The sequence below is a fragment of the Nerophis lumbriciformis genome, linkage group LG21, assembly GCF_033978685.3.
Source record: "Nerophis lumbriciformis linkage group LG21, RoL_Nlum_v2.1, whole genome shotgun sequence".
In the NCBI taxonomy this organism is placed as follows: domain Eukaryota; kingdom Metazoa; phylum Chordata; class Actinopteri; order Syngnathiformes; family Syngnathidae; genus Nerophis; species Nerophis lumbriciformis.
The window spans coordinates 13,040,781-13,067,417 of record NC_084568.2 but is presented as its reverse complement, the minus strand read 5'-3'; the positions used below and the strand labels follow the sequence as shown (position 1 = coordinate 13,067,417).

The 26,637-nt window shown below is 39.7% G+C and overlaps 1 protein-coding gene across 6 annotated transcripts in view; it reads left to right on the top strand.

Moving 5' to 3' along the window:
* The window catches only part of npr1b (natriuretic peptide receptor 1b), a 66,508-nt gene that overhangs the window by 33,935 nt on the left and 5,936 nt on the right, over positions 1 to 26,637 (top strand). For all 6 annotated transcript variants that reach the window (XM_061982961.1, XM_061982964.1, XM_061982963.1 and 3 more), the window contains 15 exons: positions 3,579 to 3,714; positions 11,834 to 11,928; positions 12,056 to 12,191; positions 12,261 to 12,345; positions 14,435 to 14,552; positions 14,623 to 14,697; positions 14,843 to 14,920; positions 16,172 to 16,276; positions 18,225 to 18,296; positions 23,157 to 23,319; positions 23,394 to 23,549; positions 23,631 to 23,799; positions 23,879 to 24,025; positions 24,121 to 24,244; positions 24,321 to 24,389. In XM_061982961.1, the coding sequence (XP_061838945.1) occupies positions 3,579 to 3,714; positions 11,834 to 11,928; positions 12,056 to 12,191; positions 12,261 to 12,345; positions 14,435 to 14,552; positions 14,623 to 14,697; positions 14,843 to 14,920; positions 16,172 to 16,276; positions 18,225 to 18,296; positions 23,157 to 23,319; positions 23,394 to 23,549; positions 23,631 to 23,799; positions 23,879 to 24,025; positions 24,121 to 24,244; positions 24,321 to 24,389 (1,728 nt within the window). The remainder of the gene's footprint in view (positions 1 to 3,578; positions 3,715 to 11,833; positions 11,929 to 12,055; positions 12,192 to 12,260; positions 12,346 to 14,434; positions 14,553 to 14,622; positions 14,698 to 14,842; positions 14,921 to 16,171; positions 16,277 to 18,224; positions 18,297 to 23,156; positions 23,320 to 23,393; positions 23,550 to 23,630; positions 23,800 to 23,878; positions 24,026 to 24,120; positions 24,245 to 24,320; positions 24,390 to 26,637) is intronic.

Here is a 26,637-nt window from a genome sequence, read left to right as displayed (position 1 = left end):
ATGGTCACTATAGTCTTAGTACCGTAGTGTATTTGTTCACCCTATGGTCACATATGGGACGCGGGTTGTCTTACGTCAGCACCGGAAGTCGTGAAACCAGCTGTTTACCTGGTGGGTTTTTACAGGGATGAATAGGGAAGTCCTTCTTTAGCTGCCGTCTTGTTTTATCATATATTGTTGCCTTTGCACCTGTCAATGTTTACTTTTGTATGCACATTAAATCAACAAAAAATCCTGACTTTGGAGCAATGTTCACAGACTGTAGCATTTGTCTCTCTATTAGATGCAATGGTTTTCTGTATTGGCACCATGATTTCGGTCCTAACTTGTTCACCGGTACTCATATGAAGGTACCTTTCCTTCTTGATGTCTCAAGAAGAGTACAAATACAAACACACACACACACACACACACACACACACACGACAATTTGTGCTAAAAGCTAAGCTAACATGACTTCATCTTTAACAGCCACTCTGGTCTGTACTGCAATACAAGTAATCACATTACTGCACTACACCGTGTCCCTTATCACAGTGTGTGTGCGTGCGCGTGTGCATGTGTGTGTGTGTGTGTGTGTGTGTGCGTGTGTGTGCGGGCAGATTGTAAAGCCAGTTAATCAGTAGCAGACAGCTGAGAGACACTAATGTGGTGAACAGCGCTCTCACGCACACACACACACATAATTGTGAGCAAACACACTAATTCATCTTTTACTGCTGATTGTGTTGTGTTCCCACACATCGCACACAAACACACACCAACAAACAAGCTAACACACACACACCACCAGGGGTGGCTACCGTTCACATTGGAACCGATACGGTACCAATTCCCGATACCTGGGAATCGCTACCGGTACTCAACAGTACCAATTTTCAGTAGTTTTTGTGTGTGTTAATAAATATTAATAGTTAAAAAAAAAAAATTATATACAATTTTTATTGCAACATTTAGAAATGAGCTGATTATGCTAACTGCCGTGTTTTATTATCATATTTCTATGTTGTATGTACTCATGGCAATAAGTTGCAATTACAGTTGCATGTCCAAAACATTAGATGGCAGTAGTGTATAGTTTATGGTTTGTTGTTTTGCCCCAGAAAGTGTTCATACTGTAAGTCAGGGGTGGCTTCAGCTTGGCCCGCAAGTCGTTACAAGTTTAATAAAGAAATTGGCCCGCGGGGTGCAACAGCTTTATTTGAAATAGCTCACAGTCTAATTTAGGGGTGTCAAATTAATTTTAGATCGGGGGCCACGTGGAGAAAAATGTACTCCAAAGTGGGCCGGACTGGTAAAATCACGGCACGATAACTTGAAAATAAAGACAACTTCAGATTGTTTTCTTTGTTTAAAAATAGAAGCACATTCTGAAAATGTACATATCATAATGTTGTTGTTCTTTCTTTACACTTACGTGTTGCGGTTAATAGTATTCTATCTTTTTTTGTCGTTATTTATACTTTCTGAATAAATAATGTGATAATGTTCATCAGTCAACTCATTGGTGTTAATGTTCAATCTGTTAAGATAAAAAAAAATATCAAAATCAAATTACAGGATGTTATTTATTAGGGGTGTGGGAAAAAATTGATTCGAATTCAAATCGCGATTCTCACAGTATCGATTCTCATTTTTCAAAAATATATTTATTTATTATTATGAGCTTTGGGTTATGACCGAAAGGACAAGATCACGGGTACAAGCGGCTGAAATGAGTTTCCTCCGCCGGGTGGCGGGGCTCTCCCTTAGAGATAGGGTGAGAAGCTCTGCCATCCGGGAGGAGCTCAAAGTAAAGCCGCTGCTCCTCTACATCGAGAGGAGCCAGATGAGGTGGTTCGGGCATCTGGTCAGGATGCCACCCGAACGCCTCCCTAGGGAAGTGTTTAGGGCACGTCCGACCGGTAGGAGGCCGCGGGGAAGACCCAGGACACGTTGGGAAGACTATGTCTCCCGGCTGGCCTGGGAACGCCTAGGGGTCCCACAGGAAGAGCTGGACGAAGTGGCTGGGGAGAGGGAAGTCTGGGCTTCCCTGCTTAGGCTGCTGCCCCCGCGACCCGACCTCGGATAAGCGGAAGAAGATGGATGGATGGATGGATTTTTTTATTTTTTATTTATTTATTTATTTTTTTTCTTTCTTTTTTTTTAAATTAATCAATCAAACAAAACAATACACAGCAATACCATAACAATGCAATCCAATTCCAAAACCAAACCCGACCCAGCAACACTCAGAAGTGCAATGAACAGAGCAATTGAGAGGAGACACAAACACGACACAGAACAAACCAAAAGTAGTGAAACAAAAATGAATATCATCAACAACAGTATCAATATTAGTTACAATTTCAAAATAGCAGTGATTAAAAATCCCTCATTGACATTATCATTAGACATTTATAAAAATAAAAATAAAAAGAACAATAGTGTCACAGTGGCTTACACTTGCATCGCATCTCATAAGCTTGACAACACACTGTGTCCAATATTTTCACAAAGATAAAATAAGTCATATTTTTGGTTCATTTAATAGTTGAAACACATTTACATTATTACAATCAGTTGATAAAACATTGTCCTTTACAACTATAAAAGCTTTTTACAAAAATGTACTACTCTGCTTGCATGTCAGCAGACTGGGGTAGATCCTGCTGAAATCCTATGTATTGAATGAATAGAGAATCCTTTTGAATCGGGCAAATATCGTTTTTGAATCGAGAATCGCGTTAAATCGGGAAAAAAAATCGATTTATGATCAAATCGTGACCCCAAGAATCGATATTTAATCGAATCGTGGGACACCCAAAGATTCGCAGCCCTATTATTTATGTAGCTTGCTCATTTTCCTCAACTGGTGCACTAACATCATGTGGTTTATTTTTTATGTATATGTATGTAGCATCATCTACAAAGATACAAATAATTGCTATTGTGTATTCTAGTGGACACTTTTCGAACAGCAGTTTATTTCATTCAAAAATTTCACAAACTCATCCTGCGGGCCGGATAAAACCTGTACATTTTCCACCCCCTGGTCTAATTGCTACAAATTTGCCATCGCCTTGTGGACAATGTGAGTAACTCAGGCCAACGGCCATGAATTTTACGTTGAGTGTGCACAGTATTTATTTGTATGACCCAATCCAAACAGCATTTCCAACACAAAAGGTCAACACACAGGGTCACACATAACATCTGCTCAGTGAACGTTGCACATATTGTAAAAAAATTTAATTCAAAATTACACCGATCTAAAGCCACTGCAATGCATGATGGGAAAAATGCAAAACACTCCCCACACTTATCCATGTTTGGTGCCTTTTAGCACAATTCTGGATAATTCTGATTGATTACAAAACTTAGTTGGTAGTTGGGCTGAGTCCGCTCCCAGTGCTGCTTGAGTGATCGCTAAGTGCCGAAGTGCTGTGTCAGCAGCCGGGCGTGACCCAGGTACCGAAACAAGGCACAGTTGGAGTCCACGTGGACCGGTGGCTCGGTAAGACCGGCGATATTCCTAGGTAGCACACCAGAACGCTTGCTGCCAGCGTGCTAAAAAGTGACTTTTGTGTTTGAGCCAGATGAACATCATCGCTGGAGGCTTCTATGACGGTCTGATGCTGTACACGCACGCGCTCAACGAGACCATGACTGTGCCCACCATGCGGCCCCCGGGAAAAGTGGTCACCAGGAGGATGTGGAACAGAACTTTTCAAGGTTTCTTCTTCTTCTTCTCAGCACGTGTATCCAAACATTAGCATTAGCAGTGTTAGCATTGGTCAGTGCTTAAAGATGTTAATGTAACAAGTAATGGTCATGCATGTACTAGTAGTTCCATCATGGTCCACTGCTTGGCGCTGTGGAGCACTCAGACGCGCTCGCCCACACGCACGCACACAAACACACTTTCTACAATCAAGTTTAACTTGTTACACTAGCTCTGACCTTTCAAATGTGTGTGTGTGTGTGTGTGTGTGTTTATTGAGGTAGTAGTTACGCGATGGCAAAGCTTTATTTGTTCTGCTCTTCTAACTGACGTATTTTTACCGTCTTACGTGTCCGTCATCATCGGTCATCCATCATTGTTACTATGAACTGACTCGATTTGTGCAGCACACTATTGCACTATTACACACAATAATACAAAATGACTCCACTATTACACACTGTTACACATTATAACATACTATAACACAATATTGCAGACATTACACTTTATTACAAATAATATAACGCACTATCACACATTTACATAATATTACATACTATAACAAACTATTGCATACATTACACTTTATTACACGTTTTATAACACACTATTACACCTTTACACGATATTGCATACTATATCAAACTCTTGCATACCTTAAACTTTATTACATATATTAGAACACATTATTACACATTTACACTATATTACACACTTTAACAAGCTATTGCATACATTACACTTTATTACACATATCATAACACACTATTACACATTTACACAATATTACATACTTCAACACACTAGTGCATACATTACACTTAATTACCGGTACACATTGTATAACACACATTACACATTTACATAATATTACACATTTACACTTTATTAAACATACTGTAACACATTATTGCATGATTACACTTTATTACACATTGTATATCGCACTATTAAACATTACATTACAAATTACACTTTACACACTTGTACACATTACATTTGATTACACATTATTACACACTATTACAAATTATTACATACTGTTACACTTATTATATACTACAACACTATTGCACATATTACACAATATTACATACTATAACACACTATTGCATACATTACACTTTATCACACCTTTATAACCCACTATTACACAGTTACACAAAATTACAAACTATAACACACTATTGCATACATTACACTCTATTACCGGTACACATCCTATAACACACTATTACACATTTACACTTTATTACACATTATTAAATGCAATTACACATTATTACACGCTATTACACTTTAATGCACATATTACAACACATTATTACACGCTATTACACTTATTACACATATTATAACATAGTATTACACATTTACACCATATTACATACTATAACACACTATTGCATACATTACACTTTATTATACATTCTATAACACCCTATTACACATCATTACACACTATTACACATTCTTACACACTAATACACTGTATTACACATTCTATAACACACTATTACATGTTACACACTAGTACACATTATTACATACGATTACACATTATTATACACGATTACACATTACACTATTACATATACTACAACACTATTGCACATTATTGAACATTATATACTATAACACACTATTACATTACACTTTATCACATCTTTATAACACACTACTACACGTTTACACAATATTACATATTATAACACACTATTGCATACATTACACTTTATTAAACATACAATAACACACTATTGCATACATTACACTTTATTACACATCCTATAACACACTATTACACATTATTACACACTATTACACATTACCACGTACTATTACACATTATCCCACACTAACACATTTTATTACATGTACTATAACACAATATTACACGTTGCACATTGTTACACATTTTTACATAAGATTACACATTATTATACACTATTACACTTTATTACGCGCTATTACATACTATTACACGCTATTACATACTATTACACATTATTACATACTACAACACTACTAAACATTATTACACATTATTACACACTATTACATATTAGTACATGCTACAACACTATTGCACATTATTACACCCTATTAGAAATGATTATATACTATAACATACTAAAACAATATTACACACTATAACACATTATTACATACTATTACACACTCTTACACATTATTACACTTTATTACACTTTAATACATGTGCTACAACACAATGTTACACGTTACACACTAGTACACATTATAATGTAATAACATAGATTACACATTGTTCTACATGATTACACTTTATTACACACTATTAGAAGTTATTACATACTATTACACATTATTATATACTACAACACTATTGCACATTATTCCACACTATTAGAAATTACTATATACTATAACACACTGTACACTTTATTACATACAATAACACACATTACTTTATTACACATATTACAACACTACTACACATTATTACACATTAATGCATACTATTACACATTATGAGAGACTACAACACTATTGCACATTGTTACACAATATTACACGTCGTTGCATACTATAGCACACCATTATACATTATTCTACACTATTACACTTTAATACACCTGTTTGAACTATTGCACATTATTACATACGACAACACTAATGCACACCATTAAACTTTATTACATAACATAACACACAATATAATACATTATTCCACATTTTTACACTATTTCACATTATTACATAATACATACACAACACTATTGCACCTTATTACACACTATCACACTGTAACACACTGTTGCACTTTATTACATACTCTAACAAAGTACTACACATTATTACATTGTATAACACACTACTACAGATTATTACATACTATAACACACTATTACACATTATTACATACTATGACACTCTGTTGCACACTATAACAAGCTATTACACTTATTACATACCATATCACTCATTACACGTTACACACTATAACACATTAGTACACTTTATTACACACTATAGCAAATTATTCAACATTTTTAACACTATTACATAACACATACATAACACTATTGCACTTTATTTCACACTATATCATATTACTTTATTACATACCATAACACACATTACTCATTATTACACACTATTTCACATTATTATTATTTATTATTACATACAGTAATATAACACACCTTTGCACATAATTACATACCATTACACACTATTACACGTACAATATCAGAAAATACAATCATCATAAAAATAATCCTAATTAGTTTAAAAATCAGTAATAAAAGGGTTTTCAGACTGAATTTGAACATTGCTGGAGACAAAATGACCCCCAATAATACACAATAACGCACATGGCGAGTAAGAGTCACAAGGAGGCGGAGCCTATGTCTGCGTAATCCCAGCGCTTGTACTGTCAACCCCCTGCTGTGCGCCACTTGAACCCCAGAAAGAAGCTGCAATGTAATCGTGTAAAAGCAGAGCGTCATGTGTCACAGATGTCTCTTTGTCCTCCCAGAGGACATCCGTCACGTCACCTCTGCAGTGGCCCCGCCCCCTGGACAAATCTCATTGTGCTCTTTTACTGATGTGTTCACTTCCTGTTGAGCGTCCCGCTCAGACAGCGGACGTAATGTTCCTAATCTTTGATTTACAAGCTGCCGGTTGCCAGGCAACAGGTCTCAGGTTCAGCATCCATTCCGGGTCTTGATGAAATGGGAGCGGGACATTTTTGCATCAGCAGTGTCGTGTGGCCCGTCTCCTGTCCTCATGTCCTCCTTGCGCAAACAAACAATTTCCCTTGAGGATCAATACAGTTTGTCTAAGTTAGCAGTTGATGTTGTTGTAATATTTAATGTTGTTGATGGTTGTGTCATCGTTAGTGTTGTTGTTATATTTAATATTATTGTTATTATTGACATATCTAATGTTGTTGGTGTTTATGTTATTGTTAATGTTGTTGGTATTCTTGGGTTGTACTTGTATATGTTCTTGTTAATGTTGTTATATTTAATATTGTTGATGGTTTTGTCATTGTTAGTGTTGTTGTTAGATTTAATGTTATTATTGTCATATTTAATGTTGTTGGTGTTGATGTTATTGTAAAGTATGTTGTTATTGTTGTTATATTTAATATTGTTGATAGTTGTGTCATTGTTAGTGTTATTGTCATATTCAATGTTGTTATAATTGTCATACTTAATGTTGTTGGTGTTGATGTTATTGTTAAGTATGTTGTTATTGTTAATGTTGTTTTATTTATTATTGTTGATGGTTGTCATTGTTAGCGTTGTTGTCATATTTAATGTTGTTATTATTGTCATACTTAATGTTGTTGGTGTTAATGTTATTGTTAAGTATGTTGTTATTGTTAATGTTGTTATATTTAATATTGTTGGTGGTTTTGTCATTGTTAGTGTTGTTGTTATATTTAATATTATTATTTTCATATTTAATGTTGTTGGTGTTGATGTTATTGTTAAGTATGTTGTTATTGTTGTTAATGTTGTTATATTTAATATTGTTGATAGTTGTGTCATTGTTAGTGTTGTTGTCATATTTAATGTTGTTATAATTGTCATACTTAATGTTGTTGGTGTTGATGTTATTGTTAAGTATGTTGTTATTGTTGTTAATGTTGTTTTATTTATTATTGTTGATGGTTGTCATTGTTAGCGTTGTTGTCATATTTAATATTGTTATTATTGTCATTCTTAATGTTGTTGGTGTTAATGTTATTGTTAAGTATGTTGTTATTGTTAATGTTGTTATATTCAATATTGTTGATGGTTGTGTCATTGTTAATGTTGTTGTCATATTTAATGTTGTTATTATTGTCGTACTTAATGTTGTTGGTGTTGATGTTATTGTTAAGTATGTTGTTATTATTGTTAATGTTGTTATGTTTAATATTGTTGATGGTTGTGTCATTGTTAGTGTTGTTAATATATTTAATGTTGTTATTGTCATATTTAATGTTGGTGTTGATGTTATTGTTAAGTATGTTGTTATTGTTGTTAATGTTGTTGTATTTATTATTGTTGATGGTTGTCATTGTTAGCGTTGTTGTCATATTTAATCTTGTTATTATTGTCATACTTAATGTTGTTGGTGTTGATGTTATTGTTAAGTATGTCGTTAATGTTGTTATATTTAATATTGTTGATGTTGTGTCATTGTTAGAGTTGTTGTTATATTTAATGTCATTGTTATTATTGACATATCTAATGTTGTTGGTGTTTATGTTATTGTTAGTGTTGTTGGTATTGTTGTTATATTTAATATTGTCGAAAGTTTTGTCATTGTTAGTGTTTTTGTTATATTTCAGAATCATCAGAATCAGAAATACTTTATTAATACCCGAGGAGAAATTAAGATTTTAGCACAATCCCATTCAAGAGCAGACAAACATTACAGGGAGACAGAACAGGATCGCTGACAGGTCTGCCAACTTCTGGCGCCCCTTACAAAAAAGGTGAGAAACAGGTAAACGCTGGGGTGGAAGGTGAGAAAAAAAAAATTCAGTCTAAGCCTGGGCCCATGGAGAGGGGTCCAGACTGAGGCCAAGGAAGAAGAAAAAAACTCATAGGCATAGTACACATAAACATGTGTGTAAGAGGGAAACATCAAAGAACACAAGGGACATTAAAGACATTAAAAGAGCAGAGCTGATGCAACCAGCTGCCACTCCAGCAGTGCCACTTCTACACACAGCCACGAAAAACAACAACAAAAAAAACATATACACTGTGGTGGCCTCTGCGGTGTTCCACGCAATCGTCTGCTGAGGTGTGGGGAGCATGGCCAGAGACAGGAGCAAACCCAACAAAGCAACCAAGAGAGCCGACTCCACCAACTCTCGGCCAGTGTCCAGTCCGCATAGATGAGCGAGGATGATGTTATTAATGTTAATGTTATTATTGTCATAATTAATGTTGTCGGTGTTGATGTTATTGTTAAGTATGTTGTTATTGTTGTTAATGTTGTATTTAATATTGTTGATCGTTTTGTCATTGTTAGTGTTGTTGCATTTAATGTTGTTGTTATTGTCATACTTCATGTTGTTGGTATTGATGTGAAGTGAAGTGAATTATATTTATATAGCGCTTTTCTCTAGTAACTCAAAGCGCCTTACATTGTGAAACCCAATATCTAAGTTACATTTTCAAACCAGTGTGGGTGGCACTGGGAGCAGGTGGGTAAAGTGTCTTACCCAAGGACACAACGGCAGTGACTAGGTTGGCTGAAGCGGGGATCGAACCTGGAACCCTCAAGTTGCTGGCACGGCCACTCTACCAACCGAGCTATACCGCCCCATAATTGATGTTATTGTTAATGTTGTTGGTATTGTTGTTAATGTTGCTATATTTAATATTGTTGATAGTTTTGTCATTTTTAGTGTTATTGTTATATTTAATGATGTTATTACTGTCATACTTAATTTTGTTGGTCTTGATGTTATTGTTAATATTGTTGGTATTGTTGTTAATGTTGTTATATTTAATATTGTTGAGGGTTTTGTCATTGTTAGGGTTGTTGTATTTAATGTTGTTAGTAGTGTCATATTTAATGCTGTTGGTGTAGTCAATGTTGTTGTTATATTTAATGTTATTGATGGTTTTGCTATTCTTAGTGTTGCTGTTGTTGTTACATTTAATGTTGTTGTTGTTATTGTTGTTACAAAGTATTTTATTGACATTATTGTCACATCTAATGTTGTTGGTGTTGATGTTATTGTTAATGTTGTTGGTATTGTTTTTAATGTTGTTGTTATATTTAATATTGTTGATGGTTTTGTTATTGATAGTGTTGTTGTTGTATTTAATGTTGTTGTTATTAGTGTCATATTTAATGTTTTAGTTGTTGTTGTTATATTTATTATTGTTGCTAGTGTTGTTATTGTTAGTGTTGTTCTTGTTATATTTAAGGTTGTTGTTATTGTTGTTGATGTTATTCTTAATATTGTTGTTGTTAATGTTGTTGATGTTAATGTTAATGATGTTGGTATTGTTAATGTTGTTGTTGTTTTAAATGTTGATTTACTGTATATTTAATGTTGTTGGTGTTGTTGTTAATGTTGTTGGTATTGTTGTTAATCTTGTTGTTACATTTAATGTTGTTGATTGTTTTGTAATTGCTAGTGTACATGCTGTTGTTATTGTTGTTAAACAGTATTTAATGGTATTTGGTGTTGTTGTTAATGTTGTTGATGTTATTGTTAATGTTGTTGTTATATTTAATATTGTTGTTATATAGTATTTAATGTTGTTATGTTGATGTTAATGTTGTTATATTTAATGTTGTTGATTGTTTTGTTGTTGCTAGTGTTGTTGTTGTATTATTTATTTTTGTCATATTCAATGTTGTTGATGTTGTTAATGTTGTTTGTATTGATGTTATTCTTAATGTTCTTAGTATTGTTGTTAATTTTTTGTTACATTTAATGTTGTTATTGTCGTTTTAATTAATATTGTTGGTGTTTTTGTTAAAGTTGTTGTTATATTTGATGTTGTTGTTGTTAGTATTGTCATTATTGTTATATTTAATGTTGTAAGTGTTGTTGATGTTATCGTTAATGTTGTAATATTTAAAGTTGATGATGTTGTTATTGTTAGTTTTGATATTATTGTTCTTTAATTTTGTTGGTGTCGTTGATTATATAGCTAATGTTGTTGCTATTGTTGTTAATGTTATATTTAATGTTGTTGTTATGGCTTGTGCAGCCCTTTGAGACACTTGTGATTTAGGGCTATATAAATAAAGATTGATTGATTGATTGATTGATTGATTGATTGATAGTATTGTTATATTTAATGTTGTTGGTCTTATTGTTAATGTTGATTGATTGATTGATTGATTGATAATGTTAATGTTGTTGTATTTAATAATGTTAATGTTGTTATTGTTAGTGTAAGTATTATTGTTATTTTTATTGTTGTTGTTATTGTTCTCTTTATTGATGTTATTGTTAATGTTGTTGATGATTTCAATGTTAATGTTATTGTTGATACTTTGGTTGCTGATGTTATTGTTGATATTTTGGTTGTTGGTGTTATTGTTGTCGATGCTCTTGGTGAAGAAGTTGAACGGCAAGATGAACACACATTACCTTTTTGTCCTCAGGTGTGACTGGGACATTACAGCTGGATGAAAATGGAGACAGAGAGACTGACTTTGCTCTGTGGGACATGATAGACACAAACAACAGTGCTTTCCAGGTACACACACACACACACACACACACACACACACACACACACACACACACACACACACACACACACACAGACACACACGCACACACACACACGCAAACCCACTTTCAGTGATTGTTGTTCTTTCCAGATGGTTCTGGTGTACAACAGTCTGGAGGAGCAGCTGACTGCCATTCCGGGAACGTCGCTACACTGGCTGGGTGGAGTTTGTCCCCCTGACGTTCCCGTATGCGGCTTCAAGAACGACAACCCTGTTTGCCTGACCAGTAATGCATCAATCATCTCCACACGCTGACACGTTGCTGCGTCTCCTAACGTGATATTTGATTCGACAGAAACAATCACCATCCACCAGATGGTCTCCATTGTGGTCGTCTTTATTCTCACCATGAGCCTCACTGTCGCCATCTTCATCTACAGGTGAGACAATTGTTCTGGAATTGTCCCTTTCCACTAAAGAAATGTCCAGAGAAAACAATATTTTGAAGTACTTATTTGAGATCTCAAGTAAAATTAGCTTACATAAGAGGAATGTTTATGCTGCTACAGAAGGAAGAAGAAGGCAGAGAGGGTGAGAGAGACAAATACGTCTTCAAGATGATTATATCTGCTTTGGGAAATGTGGGAAAGGCGGGGGTTTGGAGACATTTCCAATGGGGTTCGAGAACGCACCAAGGCCATAAACCCTAACCCTGACAAAACCCAGACACAGGCAGCTAAGGAGAAGAAGCACTACACAAACATTTAGGCTAAAATTGTGGTTTAGCCTTCCTCTTGTGTTAGCTTTCTGTTACCATCTCTTATGTTAACGGGTCGGTTTTGACCCATGTCTTAAATCAGCTGTAAAACACACTAAAAACAATTATCTATCATCCAATTTGTTTCTCATCTCTTGGTTACCTTGTTAGGCTTCCTTATCCATGAAAATATTGGTTTTAATATTTTTGGTGTGGGCCATTGGGCCTTTTTTTGTCAGTATACCCCTCGATTTCAATTTTAAAAAATGGTAAAATTAACCTTAAGAGAATCGTATAAATAAATAAAAAGTTGTTGTGTTACCTGACTATAGCTGAGAGGTATTAGAACACATCTCTTAAACAAATGTGTTTAATTTATTTTTTCATTTTAATAATTTTAACTATAGTAACATCTATGGTGTTACGGGTCAATTTCGACCCATATATATTTACTTCAAGAAAAAGGCTAAAAAGTATTTTTTTCAGCAACAGAACTTTAATACAAACACAAAATGAAAAGCAGAATAAGTCACAACATAAAATATAGATTTGCAAGGTCAAACAAACAACAACCAATCAAGCAAATCAAGTTAAGTTAAGTTAAAGTTAAAGTACCAATGATTGTCACACACACACTAGGTGTGGTGAAATTTGACCTATGCATTTGACCCATCCCCTTGTTCACCCCCTGGGAGGTGAGGGGAGCAGTGAGCAGCAGCGGTGGCCGCGCCCGGGAATCATTTTTGGTGATTTAACCCCCAATTCCAACCCTTGATGCTGAGTGCCAAGCTGGGAGGTAATGGCTCTCATTTTTATAGTCTTTGGTATGACCTCCTCATCAGACTCATCAGATGTGTCTCTGTCTTCTGGATGATACTCCACATTGTCTTCCTCTTAGAAACCTGTTCATCCGTATCACTATGCTGCTCTCTGTCCTCTCCCTCGTTTTCACCAAAAATATTATCCAGAACTTCTCTCACTGTAAATGTTTTTTTCATTTTTGCATGCTGCAAATTGGAGATGTGCACTCTGCAAGTCACCAACTCTATGCTTAATTGACCTCACATGCCCGTCTTTGTTTGTTTTTGTACTGGATAACAAGGTAAAATGAGAATCCCCCTAAAGCTCACATGATTGGGAGAGGAGCTGGCTGTCAGTGTGTTCAGTTTTGGCTCTAATTATTGCTTTATGATCTTAGTTTTATAACTGGGTCGAAACCGACCCTAACATCACCAAGGTCATCATTTCAACCATAGCATTTTATAATTTACTGAAAAAAAATAAAAAAGTTTTATTTTGTTGAAATATAGGTTCCTGAGAAAGTCAAAAAGCCTTGATGCAAAAAAATAAATGTATGTGGTTCTTTTATGCATTTAAAAACTAAAACGGGTCAGTGCCGACCCTAACACAAGACAAAGGTTAGACAAGAAATGACTAAAATATAAATTTTGCCATTAGACCATCTGAAAGGCTTCGACTCAGTCGACTGATTTACTTCAGCTGTCCCTCTGACGAGACGGCACTAAACAGAGCCGTACTATGGCCAGCACGGTTTCAAAGTTGGGACCAAACATGGCGCCCTGTTGTCACGTGAGAGGCTCTTGACCAATCGTTTAGGAGATCGTCTGGCCAAGCCCCTCACGTGGCCACAGGGCGCCATGTTGTGTCCCAACTATGAAAACGGAGTTCACCTTACACTCTCAAAGGTGCTGCGTCGCCCCCGAGTGGAGCAAGTGGATAAGGCACTGTTGTGTTGTGGGTTCCTGCTGTAGGAAGATGATGCTGGAGAAGGAGTTGGTGGCTCAGCTCTGGAGGATTTCCTGGGACGACATCAACATGAGCAACCTGGACAAAGTGCTCCGAAGCGGCAGCAGGGTCACATTGTCTCTGGTCCGTGCACCTTGTCTCCGTGGCCACGTCACACGGTGGCGTCACGTGACCACGCTGTGTTTGTCCACAGAGGGGCTCGAACTACGGCTCCCTGATGACGACTGACGGACACGTGCAGGTTTTTGCAAAGACCGGATACTACAAGGTCAGCAGGATTTCGCCTGTGAAAAAAAGTCTATATGGCAACTTATGCGTCATTGAGTACGCTACAATGATCAACCACCAGAGGGCGGAGTTACTGCAGTAGCGGTCTACTGATATTGCAATACTGTACTTGTATGTTGTTGCAGGGTAACCTCGTGGCCATCAAGTACACCAACAGGAAGCGCATCGAGCTGAACAGGAAGGTCCTATTTGAACTCAAACATGTGAGTGATGATGAAGATGACGTCATGAAGGATTATACACATCTACGTACTACACGCACCTAGTACAAGTACTACTGTACCAGGTAGTACATGTGCCTGCGAAACGTGGTAATTGTTGCACTTGAACATGTAGTTGTAGTGTAACATGTAGTAATTGTAGTCGTAGATCATGTAGTGGAGTAAGATGTCGTGGTCATAAAATATGTAGTTAAGATGTATTTGTAGTAGTAAAATAGGTAGTAGTACAAAAATACAATAGGGTAAAATGTAGTAAAATATGCAGTAAAGTTAGATGTACTAGTGGTCGTAAAATATATAGTAGGGTAAAATGGAGTAGTAAAATATGTAGAAGAGTAAGATGTACTCGTAGTATTAGTGGTAAAATATGTAGTAGAGTAAGATGTAGGAGTAGTAGTAAAATACGAAGTAGAGTAAGATGTACTAGTAGTGGTAAAATATGTAGTAGAGTAAAATTTAAGAGTAGTAGTAAAATGTGTAGTATGGTGTAATATACTAATAGTACTATTAGTGGAGTAAGATGTCGTAGTCGTAAAATATGTAGTTGATTAAGATGTATTTGTAGTAGTAAAATAGGTAGTAGTAGAAAAATATGATAGGGTAAAATGTAGTAATAGTAGTAAAATATGCAGTAAAGTTAGATGTACTAGTAATACTAAAATATAAAGTTAGGTAAAATGTAGTCGTAAAATATGTAGTAAAGATGTACTTGTAGTATTCGTAGTAAAATATGTAGTAGAGTAAGATATACTAGTAGTAGTATTAGTGGTAAAATATGTAGTAGAGTAATATGTAGGAGTAGTAGTAAAATATATAATGGAGTAAAATATACTAATAGTAGTATTAGTAGTAAAATATGTATTAAAGATGTAATAGTAAATATATAGTAGGGTAAAATGTAGGAGGAGTGGTAGCAAAATATGTAGTAGAGTAAGATGTACTAGTAATAGTAGAGTATGCAGTAGGATAAAATGTAGTTGTAAAATAGAGTAAGATGTAGGAGTAGTAGTATTAGTAGTAAAATATGTAGTAGAGTAAGATGTAGGAGTAGTAGTATTAGTAGTAAAATATGTAGTAGAGTAAAATATACTAGTAAAAGTAAAATATGTAGTAGAGTAAGGTGAACGAGCAGTATTAGTAGTAAAATATGTAGTTGTAGTACTACAATATGTAGTAATAGTAATGGAAGTACAAGCTGTAGTGAGTAAAGTGATGATTGTGTTGATGTTGCAGATGAGAGACGTTCAGAATGAACATTTAACAAGATTCATTGGTGCCTGCATCGACCCTCCAAACACCTGTATCTTGACTGAATACTGCCCCAGAGGAAGTCTGCAGGTATTTCTCTCCATCCTTACCTGTCTCTCTCTCTCTCACACTCTCTGTGTGCGTGTGTTTGTATACAATCTTCATGTACGAGTTAAATTGGTCCTTGAACATGGTTTGTAAATCGAAAAGCTTGTGTAGTGAAACATAGTTCCCCATAAGAAACAATGGCAACAAAAGTCCCTATTTTGTATGTATATATACCTGTATATATGTGTGTGTGTATATATATATATATATATATATATATATATATATATATATATATATATATATATATATATATATATATATATATATATATATATATATATATATGTGTGTATATATATATATATATATATATATATATATATATATATATATATATATATATATATATACAGTATATATGTATGTATACAGTATATATGTAAGTGTGTGTATATGTATATACCAGGGGTGGGCAATTAATTTTTACCGGAGGCCGCATGAGCAACCCGAGCACTGCTGGAGGGCCACACCGACAATATTTTAATTAAATTTTGCTCAAATTATTTTTGATATACCGTAAGATAAATAATAATAATAATAATTTCATTTAACCTAACTTAACTTTATACAAAAGCAGATTGCTTTTGATGGTTTTATTTTTAACACTGTCTTACACAACACTTCCTGATGTATAATACAATGCAAAAATGTCAATTTCTGTCACTTTATCCTGCATCCTCTTTAAAAGTCCAACATTTTTCCCCGTCAGATTTGGACAACCATCTGTTGTCAGACCTGCCAGCTTGTCCCATTTCAGTCCTAACATGTCCAAACACGCATTTACCTATGTGAACAAGTCATTACCTGTGGTTCTCTCTTTAATTGACTGCATGGCTGCCAGCTACTCCGTGATTTGAAAGTCTGCAGTTATCCCGCGTAAGAAGATGAGCAGCTGGGCGGTGTCACGTACATCGCAGCTCTCATTCAAAGCCAGCGAAAAACAGTCAGAGTCGGCCGTTCTGTTCTTCAGCTGAAGCTTCAAGTTTCCAGCAATAGTCTCAACCCGCCTCGTTACAGTGCGTCGGGAGAGTGACATGTTCTCAAATGCGCCCCTCTTCTCCGGGCATATCAGCGCAACAGAGTCCAATAAGCACTCCTTAATAAACTCTCCGTCAGAAAACTCCTTACTTTTTCTGACGATTTTGTGAGAAATGACGAAACTTGTCCTGACGGCTGCATATCTGGGGGTGTGAAATTTGGCAAAAAGTCCTTGTTGGGTTTGCAGTTTTACCATCAACGCATCAGCCTCCCTTGCGCGCACTTCATCAGACACATTCCGGTATTTTTCCTAGTGCTTCGTCGTGTAGTGGCGATTCAAATTATATTCTTTAAACACAGCAACTTGTGTACCACAATTTAAGCACACGGCTTTACCTTTCATCTCTGTAAAGAAATACTTGGCAGTCCATATCTTGTTGAAAACTCGGCATTCGTCATCAACTTTTCTTTTTTTAGCGTGAGCTGACATCTCGGTGTGCACCTTCACTCACAGGTTACACACGGACATACGCCCATAAATAACACTTTTCAAAATAAAAGCAGCACAGTTGTATTGCACGCACGACATAGATGTTTTTTATTTTTTTATTTTGTAATTTTTGATTGCCACTGTTCACATTCACTCACAATCGCGCACAAGCATACGTCCACACGGAAGTAATACAAATAACGCTTTTCAAAACAAAAGCAGCACCGTTGTATTGCACACTCGACATAGATACTTTTTAAAATTTATTTTGTAATTTATGATTGGCCTCACGCAGGCCGGACAGGGACGCACAAAGGGCCGGATGTGGCCCGTGGGCCGCAGAATGCCCAGGTCTGGTATATACAGTATATATGTATATGTTTTCCTTACTTGTCTCTCTGTCCTTACCTGTCACTTTAGCATGCCTATCTGTCTCTTACTGTGTGTGTGTGTCTTCAGGACATCTTGGAGAACGACAGCATCACTCTGGACTGGATGTTCAAATATTCTCTCATCAATGACATCATTAAGGTGAACTAGTTGCAGAATTTATTTTGAGCGCCCCCATTTAAATTTTTTTCCACATTTTTGTATTTATGTGAAATGATTTTTATACTTTTTAAAAAAATCTAACTTGAATTTAATTTGATGCACATTTTGTACTAAAAAACAAATTCATGGGAAATAAATAGTTCAATGTATTTTGTGTGTACAAAATACCAACTTTAACATAATTTAAACAGAAATTTGCATAATTTCCCGACACATCACTAGCATCTTCACTCGGGTTCGGATTATTTGCCAACCCTAACTAACCATGCTCACCACAGGTTGCCCTGTAATTTTCCATCATATTCTTTGCAGCGACAGAGCAGGGACAGGTTTAAAATACATTTGTGGCAGAAAAGTCATATGAAGCGCCCTGGCATTCATTAATTGCCATTTTACATCAATAATTGTAATTATTTTCACATGGTCCTGAACCACAAGTGTCTCAAAGGACTTCACAAACCACAAGGACATCCTCGAATCTGAACCCGCATCCGGGCAAGGGAAAACTAAAAAATAATCCCAGAGGGAGAGAAAGAAGAAACCTTGAGAAGGGATCACAGATGTAGGGACCCTATTTGCCCTAATGCAAACACACTCGTATCTGCGTTTGTAGAAACCAGTTGGAGATGGGACGTGGTGTCTTTAATCCTCTTTCTTGTTTTTTTTGTGAACCAGGGGGTACGTCTCTTAGGGGCTTTTTAGTTTTACCAATATCGTGTGCAGATAATCAATAAGGTCGTCAGTGAGGTTATCGGTAAAGCCCACATAACTGGGGAACAGCGCCGCGACCGAGGGCAGTAAACCATGCTGGTTGTTACCCCAGTAAAACTGTGTGTGTGTCTGCAGGGCATGGTGTTCCTCCACAACAGCGTCATCGTCTCCCAAGGGAAACTGAAGTCGTCCAACTCAGAGATGATGCCTCAGCATCCATAGTTTGCAACAAATGATTAGCCACTTTAGTAGAGTGATTTGCTCTGAAACCCGACTAAAAAAGTTCAAAAAGATTGTTAGACACGAAGTATTCATTTAGCTGCTGTGCAACAATTTTTGTAGAATTTCGGAGATAAACAAGAGGTGCGACACCGGTCGGTCGTTCAGAAGGAGGTCAGGATGAATAACTGCTTTTTTGAATGCTAAGAGAACAGTACCGGAGGAAAGTGATACTTTCATAATATCTAGCACTCATGATCCTAATATTACAAACGGCTCCTTGATGAGTTTCCCAGGGAGTGGATCGAGTAGACGAGATGTTTGTTTTGTCCCATTAACAAGTGGCAAGAGTCTTTCTTGCGTTAATTCCTCAAAACGAGAGAGATTATTCTGGAGAGCATTTGCCCTAATGCAAACACACTCGTATCTGCGTTTGTAGAACCCAGTTGGAGCTGGGACGTGGTGTCTTTAATTCCCTTTCTTGTTTCTTTTGTGAACCAGGGGCTACTGTTACGATCCGCTGCACGGATCATAGTTTGTTTATGTTTCTCGTCACATATGTTTTCAGCACATTTGATTTTGTTTGTGTTCAGTTGCCATGTCAGCTGATTACTTTCACCTGCCTCTGGTTAGTGTTCGGGACGCGCACCTGTTGCCCGGGCACTAATCAGAGGGCTATTTAGTCTTTGCTCTGGCCTCACTCTGTCTGGCTTCGTAGTTTGTTCCCATACAACTGTTAACGACTACTTTGATTCTGCTAGCTTTTCACGCTATGCTATTTGTGCCTGCTAGCTCCCACGCTAGTCCTTTTGTTTTTGCCCTTTTGCTATTTGCACGTCTTTTGTTTGATCCCCGTACGATTTATATTTTCAATAAATCATTTTCCTACCTGCAAGCTGTGTCCGAAGCCGTCTGCATCCTTGGGAGAACCACACCCGCATCACTATGCGACCCAGTCGTTTCAGTACGAAGCCAGCAGAAAACAATTCTCCCGCACTGGCTAACGAGGAGTTGGACGAAGGTACGCTCATGGTGTTGCGAGCGATGGAAGCCGAGACGCTTCGCTATTCGACGGAGGAGAGGTCGAATCTCATGTGGGGACCTGGAGGCTCTCTTATCCCCATCGATTCCCTCTGGTCGGAAGACATCGCCGCTACACCGCAGTACCGTGCGCGCCGTCAAAGACGGAAGCCGGCCAGGAGGTCTTTCCCTCGCCGCCAAGACGCGCCGCTCCTGCAAACTCCTCCCCCGGACCGAAGCAAGCTACATGCAGCTCAAACTTCCCCTCCTCAGATGTTTGGCAACCCAATCGACCACTTTGCCAAACATTTCTCCGATTGGGCTGTCAGTCACATGGACAGCATCAACAATGACGTCATTTCATTGGCGCCCCCCGAAGAGGTAACTCCGCCCACTCCCGATGACATCATTGAGCAAACTTTTTTTTTTTCATCTTCTGCTTCATTCAGTCAGCCACCTCCAAATGACTTTTATTCCAAGATAAAACATTATCAGGACATTTTTATTAAGTGTAAGTCTAGTCAGTCACATTCTGATTTTCAGACTCCACCTCCAGTGAATTTGGTTCCGCCCGCAGTGACTATTGCTCCGCCCACTGCACATATTTTTTCCCCCTTTGCTCCCACCCAATCTCAAGTGAGGAGTGATAATAGTCAATTTGGACAATTTAAAGAAGAGTATACCCCCCTCCATACCTCCCCCCACCCACCCTTGAAGACGGTTCCAAACCGCAAAGAGCGCGTCTGGTATCCGCGTCTTGAGGGGGGGGCTAGTACTGGGAACTGTGCTAGTGGGGTGGCACAACTGCGCTCAGCTAAGCCGCAACCTCCTGCACGGCCACCGCCACCAGTTTTTTGGCGTGCTAAGCGGCAACCTCCTGCACGACCACCGCCACCAGTTTTTCGGCGTGCTAAGCCGCAACCCCCTGCACGGCCACCGCCACCAGACTTTCGGCGTGCTAAACCGCAACCTCCTGCAAAGCCACCGCCACCAGTCTTTCGGCGTGCTAAACCGCAACCTCCTGCACGGCCACCGCCACCAGTCCTTCGTCCTGCTAAGCCACAACCGCCAGCTAGGCCACCTCCAGCTGCACCTCGGCTAGTACCTGTTCCTGCACCTCGGCTGACACACCAAGCTTCGTCTCCAGTACCTCCACCACGCCAAGCTCCACCATGCCAAGTTCCTCAGCTGGTTCCCACACCAGCGCCGGCTCCAAGGCTGGTTCCCACACCAGCGCCGGCTCCAAGGCTGGTTCTCACACCAGCGCCGGCTCCAAGGCTGGTTCTCACACCAGCACCGGCTCCAAGACCAACCCCTGTCCCGGCTCCAAGGCTGGTTCCCACACCAGCGCCGGCTCCAAGGCTGGTTCCCACACCAGCGCCGGCTCCAAGGCTGGTTCCCACACCAGCGCCGGCTCCAAGGCTGGTACCCACACCAGCGCCGGCTCCACGGCTGGTACCCACACCAGCGCCGGCTCCACGGCTGGTACCCACACCAGCGCCGGCTCCACGGCTGGTACCCACACCAGCGCCGGCTCCACAGCTGGTACCCACACCAGCGCCGGCTCCACGGCTGGTACCCACACCAGCGCCGGCTCCACGGCTGGTACCAGAACCTGCACCTGCTCCACGGCTGGTTCCAGAACCTGCACCTGCCTCCACGGCGACGACGTCTCCTCCTGCCTCCACGGCAACGACGTCTCCTCCTGCCTCCACGGCGACGACGTCTCCTCCTGCCTCCACGGCGACGTCGGCTCCTCCTGCCTCCACGGCGACGTCGGCTCCTCCTGCCTCCACGGCGACGTCGGCTCCTCCTGCCTCCACGGCGACGTCGGCTCCTCCTGCCTCCACGGCGACGTCGGCTCCTCCTGTTTCCACGGCGACGTCTGCTCTCTCCTCGTCTTCGTCTCAGCGACCTCGAGTGGTCTGGCTGCGCAAGCGGCGCTCTCGAAGGTTTGTTTATGGACGCCAGTGGCGCAAACAGCAGCGACACCCGAGACGTAGTCGTAGAACTCTCCGGCTGCTGAAATTCTGGCGCCACTCACGCCCACCTTCTCGGCAGCCACGAATGTGGCCTTTCCGTGGTCGCCCGCCTCGCCTGCGGCAGCGGCGTTCCACTCGCCGCTGCCACCTGACTCTTCCCCGGTGGATTCGGGGACACGTGGCCTGGCGACCCACCACCAAATCCTCCCTCCACCCTCCCTTGACTCTCGAACTATTTCTTGTTTTTTGGGTTCTAGTTTTATTTAGTGTCAAGGGACATCTGGAATCTGTCCTTTAAGGGGGGGGGTACTGTTACGATCCGCTGCACGGATCATAGTTTGTTTATGTTTCTCGTCACATATGTTTTCAGCACATTTGATTTTGTTTGTGTTCAGTTGCCATGTCAGCTGATTACTTTCACCTGCCTCTGGTTAGTGTTCGGGACGCGCACCTGTTGCCCGGGCACTAATCAGAGGGCTATTTAGTCTTTGCTCTGGCCTCAGTCTGTCTGGCTTCGTAGTTTGTTCCCATACAACTGTTAACGACTACTTTGATTCTGCTAGCTTTTCACGCTATGCTATTTGTGCCTGCTAGCTCCCACGCTAGTCCTTTTGTTTTTGCCCTTTTGCTATTTGCACGTCTTTTGTTTGATCCCCGTACGATTTATATTTTCAATAAATCATTTTCCTACCTGCAAGCTGTGTCCGAAGCCGTCTGCATCCTTGGGAGAACCACACCCGCATCACTATGCGACCCAGTCGTTTCAGCTACGTCTCTTAGGGGCTTTTTAGTTTTACCAATGTTCCAATTGTCAGTGAGGTTATCGGTAAAGCCCACATAATTGGGGAACGGCGGTAGCAACCATGCTGGTCGTTACCCCAGTAAAACTGTGTGTGTGTGTTTGCAGGGCATGGTTTTTCTCCACAACAGCGTCATCGTCTCCCACGGGAAACTGAAGTCGTCCAACTGTGTGGTGGACAAGCGCTTCGTGCTGAAGATCACAGACTACGGTCTGAGCAGTCTTCAGGCTGAGAGCCAGTCAGAAAAAGACGCTCATTCTTACTACGCTCGTGAGTTGATGACGGATCTCGCAAAGTGAGCGGTGCAGGACTAACGTGTCCAACTGTCTTTTTGACCCCCGCAGAGAGGCTGTGGATGGCACCTGAACTTCTCCAGATGGACTCTCCGCCTCCTCAGGGGACTCAAAAGGGCGACGTCTACAGCTTTGGAATCATCCTCCAGGAGGTGGCGCTACGGCGAGGAGCGTTCTACCTGGAGGGCAACCCACTCAGTCCCAAAGGTGAGGACCAGATCCTCAAGTTAGGTCTGATCCAGTCAGTCCCAGCACAAAGACATTCATTGTTAACTTCTTGTGCTGCAGAGATTGTGGACCGCGTGGTGCTGGGTGAATGGCCGTGTCTCAGACCCACTGTGGACCCTCACAGTCACAGCCCAGAACTGGGTCAGCTGATGCAGCGCTGCTGGGCTGAGGAGCCCACCGAGAGGCCCGAATTCAACCACGTCCGAATAATTCTACGCAAGCACAACAAGTAAACAAGCTCAGCAAGACGTTAGCCCTCCGTGGCACACCCTCCAACTGTGTTTGTGTGTGTGTGTGTGTGTGTGCAGGGAGTCCAGGACCAACATCCTGGACAACCTGTTGTCCCGGATGGAACAATATGCCAACAACTTGGAAGAGCTGGTGGAGGAACGAACACAAGCTTATCATGAGGAGAAACGCAAAGCCGAAGCTCTCCTCTACCAGATTCTACCACAGTCAGTACTGGAGTTCTAGCATTGTCACATACCACACACACACACACTCATAAGTTGTGTGTGTGTGTGTGCGTGTGTTTCTGCGTTGAGTGCAGCTCGGTGGCGGAGCAGTTAAAACGAGGCGAGACAGTCCAGGCCGAATCCTTCGACTCTGTCACCATCTATTTCAGCGACATTGTGGGCTTCACCAGCATCTCTGCGGAGAGCACGCCCATGGAGGTGAGGCGTGAGCGGGTCCAGCTAACGCGCTACCTCGATTCCCCGCGGGCTAACAAAAGATCTGGTGGCGTTACAGGTGGTGACGCTGCTCAACGACCTGTACACGTGTTTCGACGCCATCATAGACAACTTTGATGTTTACAAGGTAACACAGCGCACAAAAACACAACGAGTGCACTAGCCTGGTCCTTTGAGTGCGTAGCCTTCACACTGCGGGGTACAGTGCAGCAAATTGCAATACACTGTCGGTACTCAGATGTTGTACTTTAAATAATTTACAATAAGTTTACAAAGGGATCTACAAACGTTTTCCACTGAAGGCGGCATACTTAGAAATCAAAGGGTGTGGAAGGCATTTTTAGATTTTTTATTTTCAAAGCAGACAGATGATTACCATGCCGATATGAGGAAAAATGACGTCACACTGATAAATACCATTTTAAAAAAAAACAAAAAAAAAACTCAGATATTCGATTTAAAATGTAGCACAAAGTGCTTTACATTTAAAAGCATTTACAAAAACCAAATAATTCCAGGCTCAGTCAGTTATTCCCCCCCGCCAAACCCTCTCGATGACACACATAATAAAAGTCCTGTGCTGAGCACGGAGGAACCAGGTGAGAAAACACTATCTTAGGTAGCCAATGACAGCTACAACCGCAAAGACTCTGACCCATGAGCTGCAGCTGCGGCACTTCAAAGCCCCCAGTGCAGAAGGCTCCCGCTGAAGAAATACTGGAAAAAACAAAAAAAATAGGAGGATAACCTAAAATGAATAAAATATATTAATTTGATGCAATAAAATTAGTAAAATGTATCAATATGACATAAATATGTAGTTTAAAATCTAGATACAATGAAATACATTGATGTGGCATTTTGAAGCTAATAACTACCAGATAAACAAGGAGTTAAAAAATAATGAAATTATAAGAATATTAATTAAGCACCATGTTAAAAAAGGTAGGTCGTCAGCTTGTTTTGTTTTTTATTTAACATCATCTGCAGCCCTGAGGACCTTCGGCAGGCTGATCCACAAATGGGGGACGTAATATTGAAAAGAGGCCTCCCCGTGGGTGTGAGCCCGGACGTTTGGAACAGCAAGGGTCCATATAATAAAACTGAGATAAGAAGGCTTAAGAGAACCATTAAGGCATTAAAAAAAAAACAGTAAAAAAATCTTAAAATCAATCTGGAACACACAGTGAGCTAACAGTGATTTTAAAACCTGTGTAATATGGGCCCTAGAGTGATTTTAAAACAATTGTAATATGGGCCCGCTTGCTGGTCCTCGTCAGCACACGAGTGGCTTGTCAGGTTCAAACACCAATGACATCTATTAGACAAGACAAGAAGCAAAGGAAATCAAACAGACAGGGTTCAATTTAGCTCAATGAGGAGAGCGCGTGCACTTGTACCCTTGTACAATGTCGCCACGCCTCCTCATTTATTTGGGAATTTCCTGATTACATGGCTGCAGCTGTTTCTAAGGGGAGGGGGTCATAAACAGCTGCCGCCCTCGGTCATAAACAGTTTAAAGAAAAGGTGCCTGGAGCGGTGTCAGGTTCTCCTCCCTATCTGCTTTGTAGATCTCGGGTCATGACAAGGTCTTCCTGTGGCTGTCCAATAAATAAAAAAAACAGACACCTCCATGTCGCATCCCATCGCACACAGTGGAGTTTTACAAGCCTTTTGCTTGATAAGCTTTTGTCAGGATGAGCTGAAATCATGGGAACACAAAGTTGTGTGATAACTTATATACAATTATTCTGACATGGCTGAGTTTTGGAGTACTTGTTGTGGTTTTGTACTTTTTTTAAGGAACACCAGAAAGCAAGGCATTGCAGTAATTAATACGATTGGAAATAAAAGCATGCATTAGCGTCTCCGTGTTGGCCTGTGGTGGACACTGGCTATATTTTAATGTGTGGGGTAAAACCAAGCTCAGAGTCAAAAACTACACCCAAATTGTCCACTTGCGAAGATTGATTAAAAGTAAGGGACTGTATTTTTGGTAAATGTTTCTCTCTCTAGGCCCTCGGACCCAGATTTAAAACCTCAGGCTTGCCCTGGTTAAGCCGGAGGAAGTGTTTTGACATCCAAGATGTAATATCTAAACTATCGTACATTTAAAAAGTGCATCAATTGATCTTGTGAATGTACAGCTGTGTGTCAGCAGCACAACTGTGGAAGTTGACTCCGTGTCTCCCGATGACACCGCCGAGAGGGAGCGTGTACAAATGAAAAGGAACAGGGCCTAAATCTGACCCTTGGGGAACACCACCACATCAAACCGTATCAACTGGCTTAAAGAGCAACATCACTACGACGGTGTTTTGAAATGGCTTTGAAAGCCGCCTGCTGCTAAAGAAGCTGCCCGAAAGTGAGGTCGC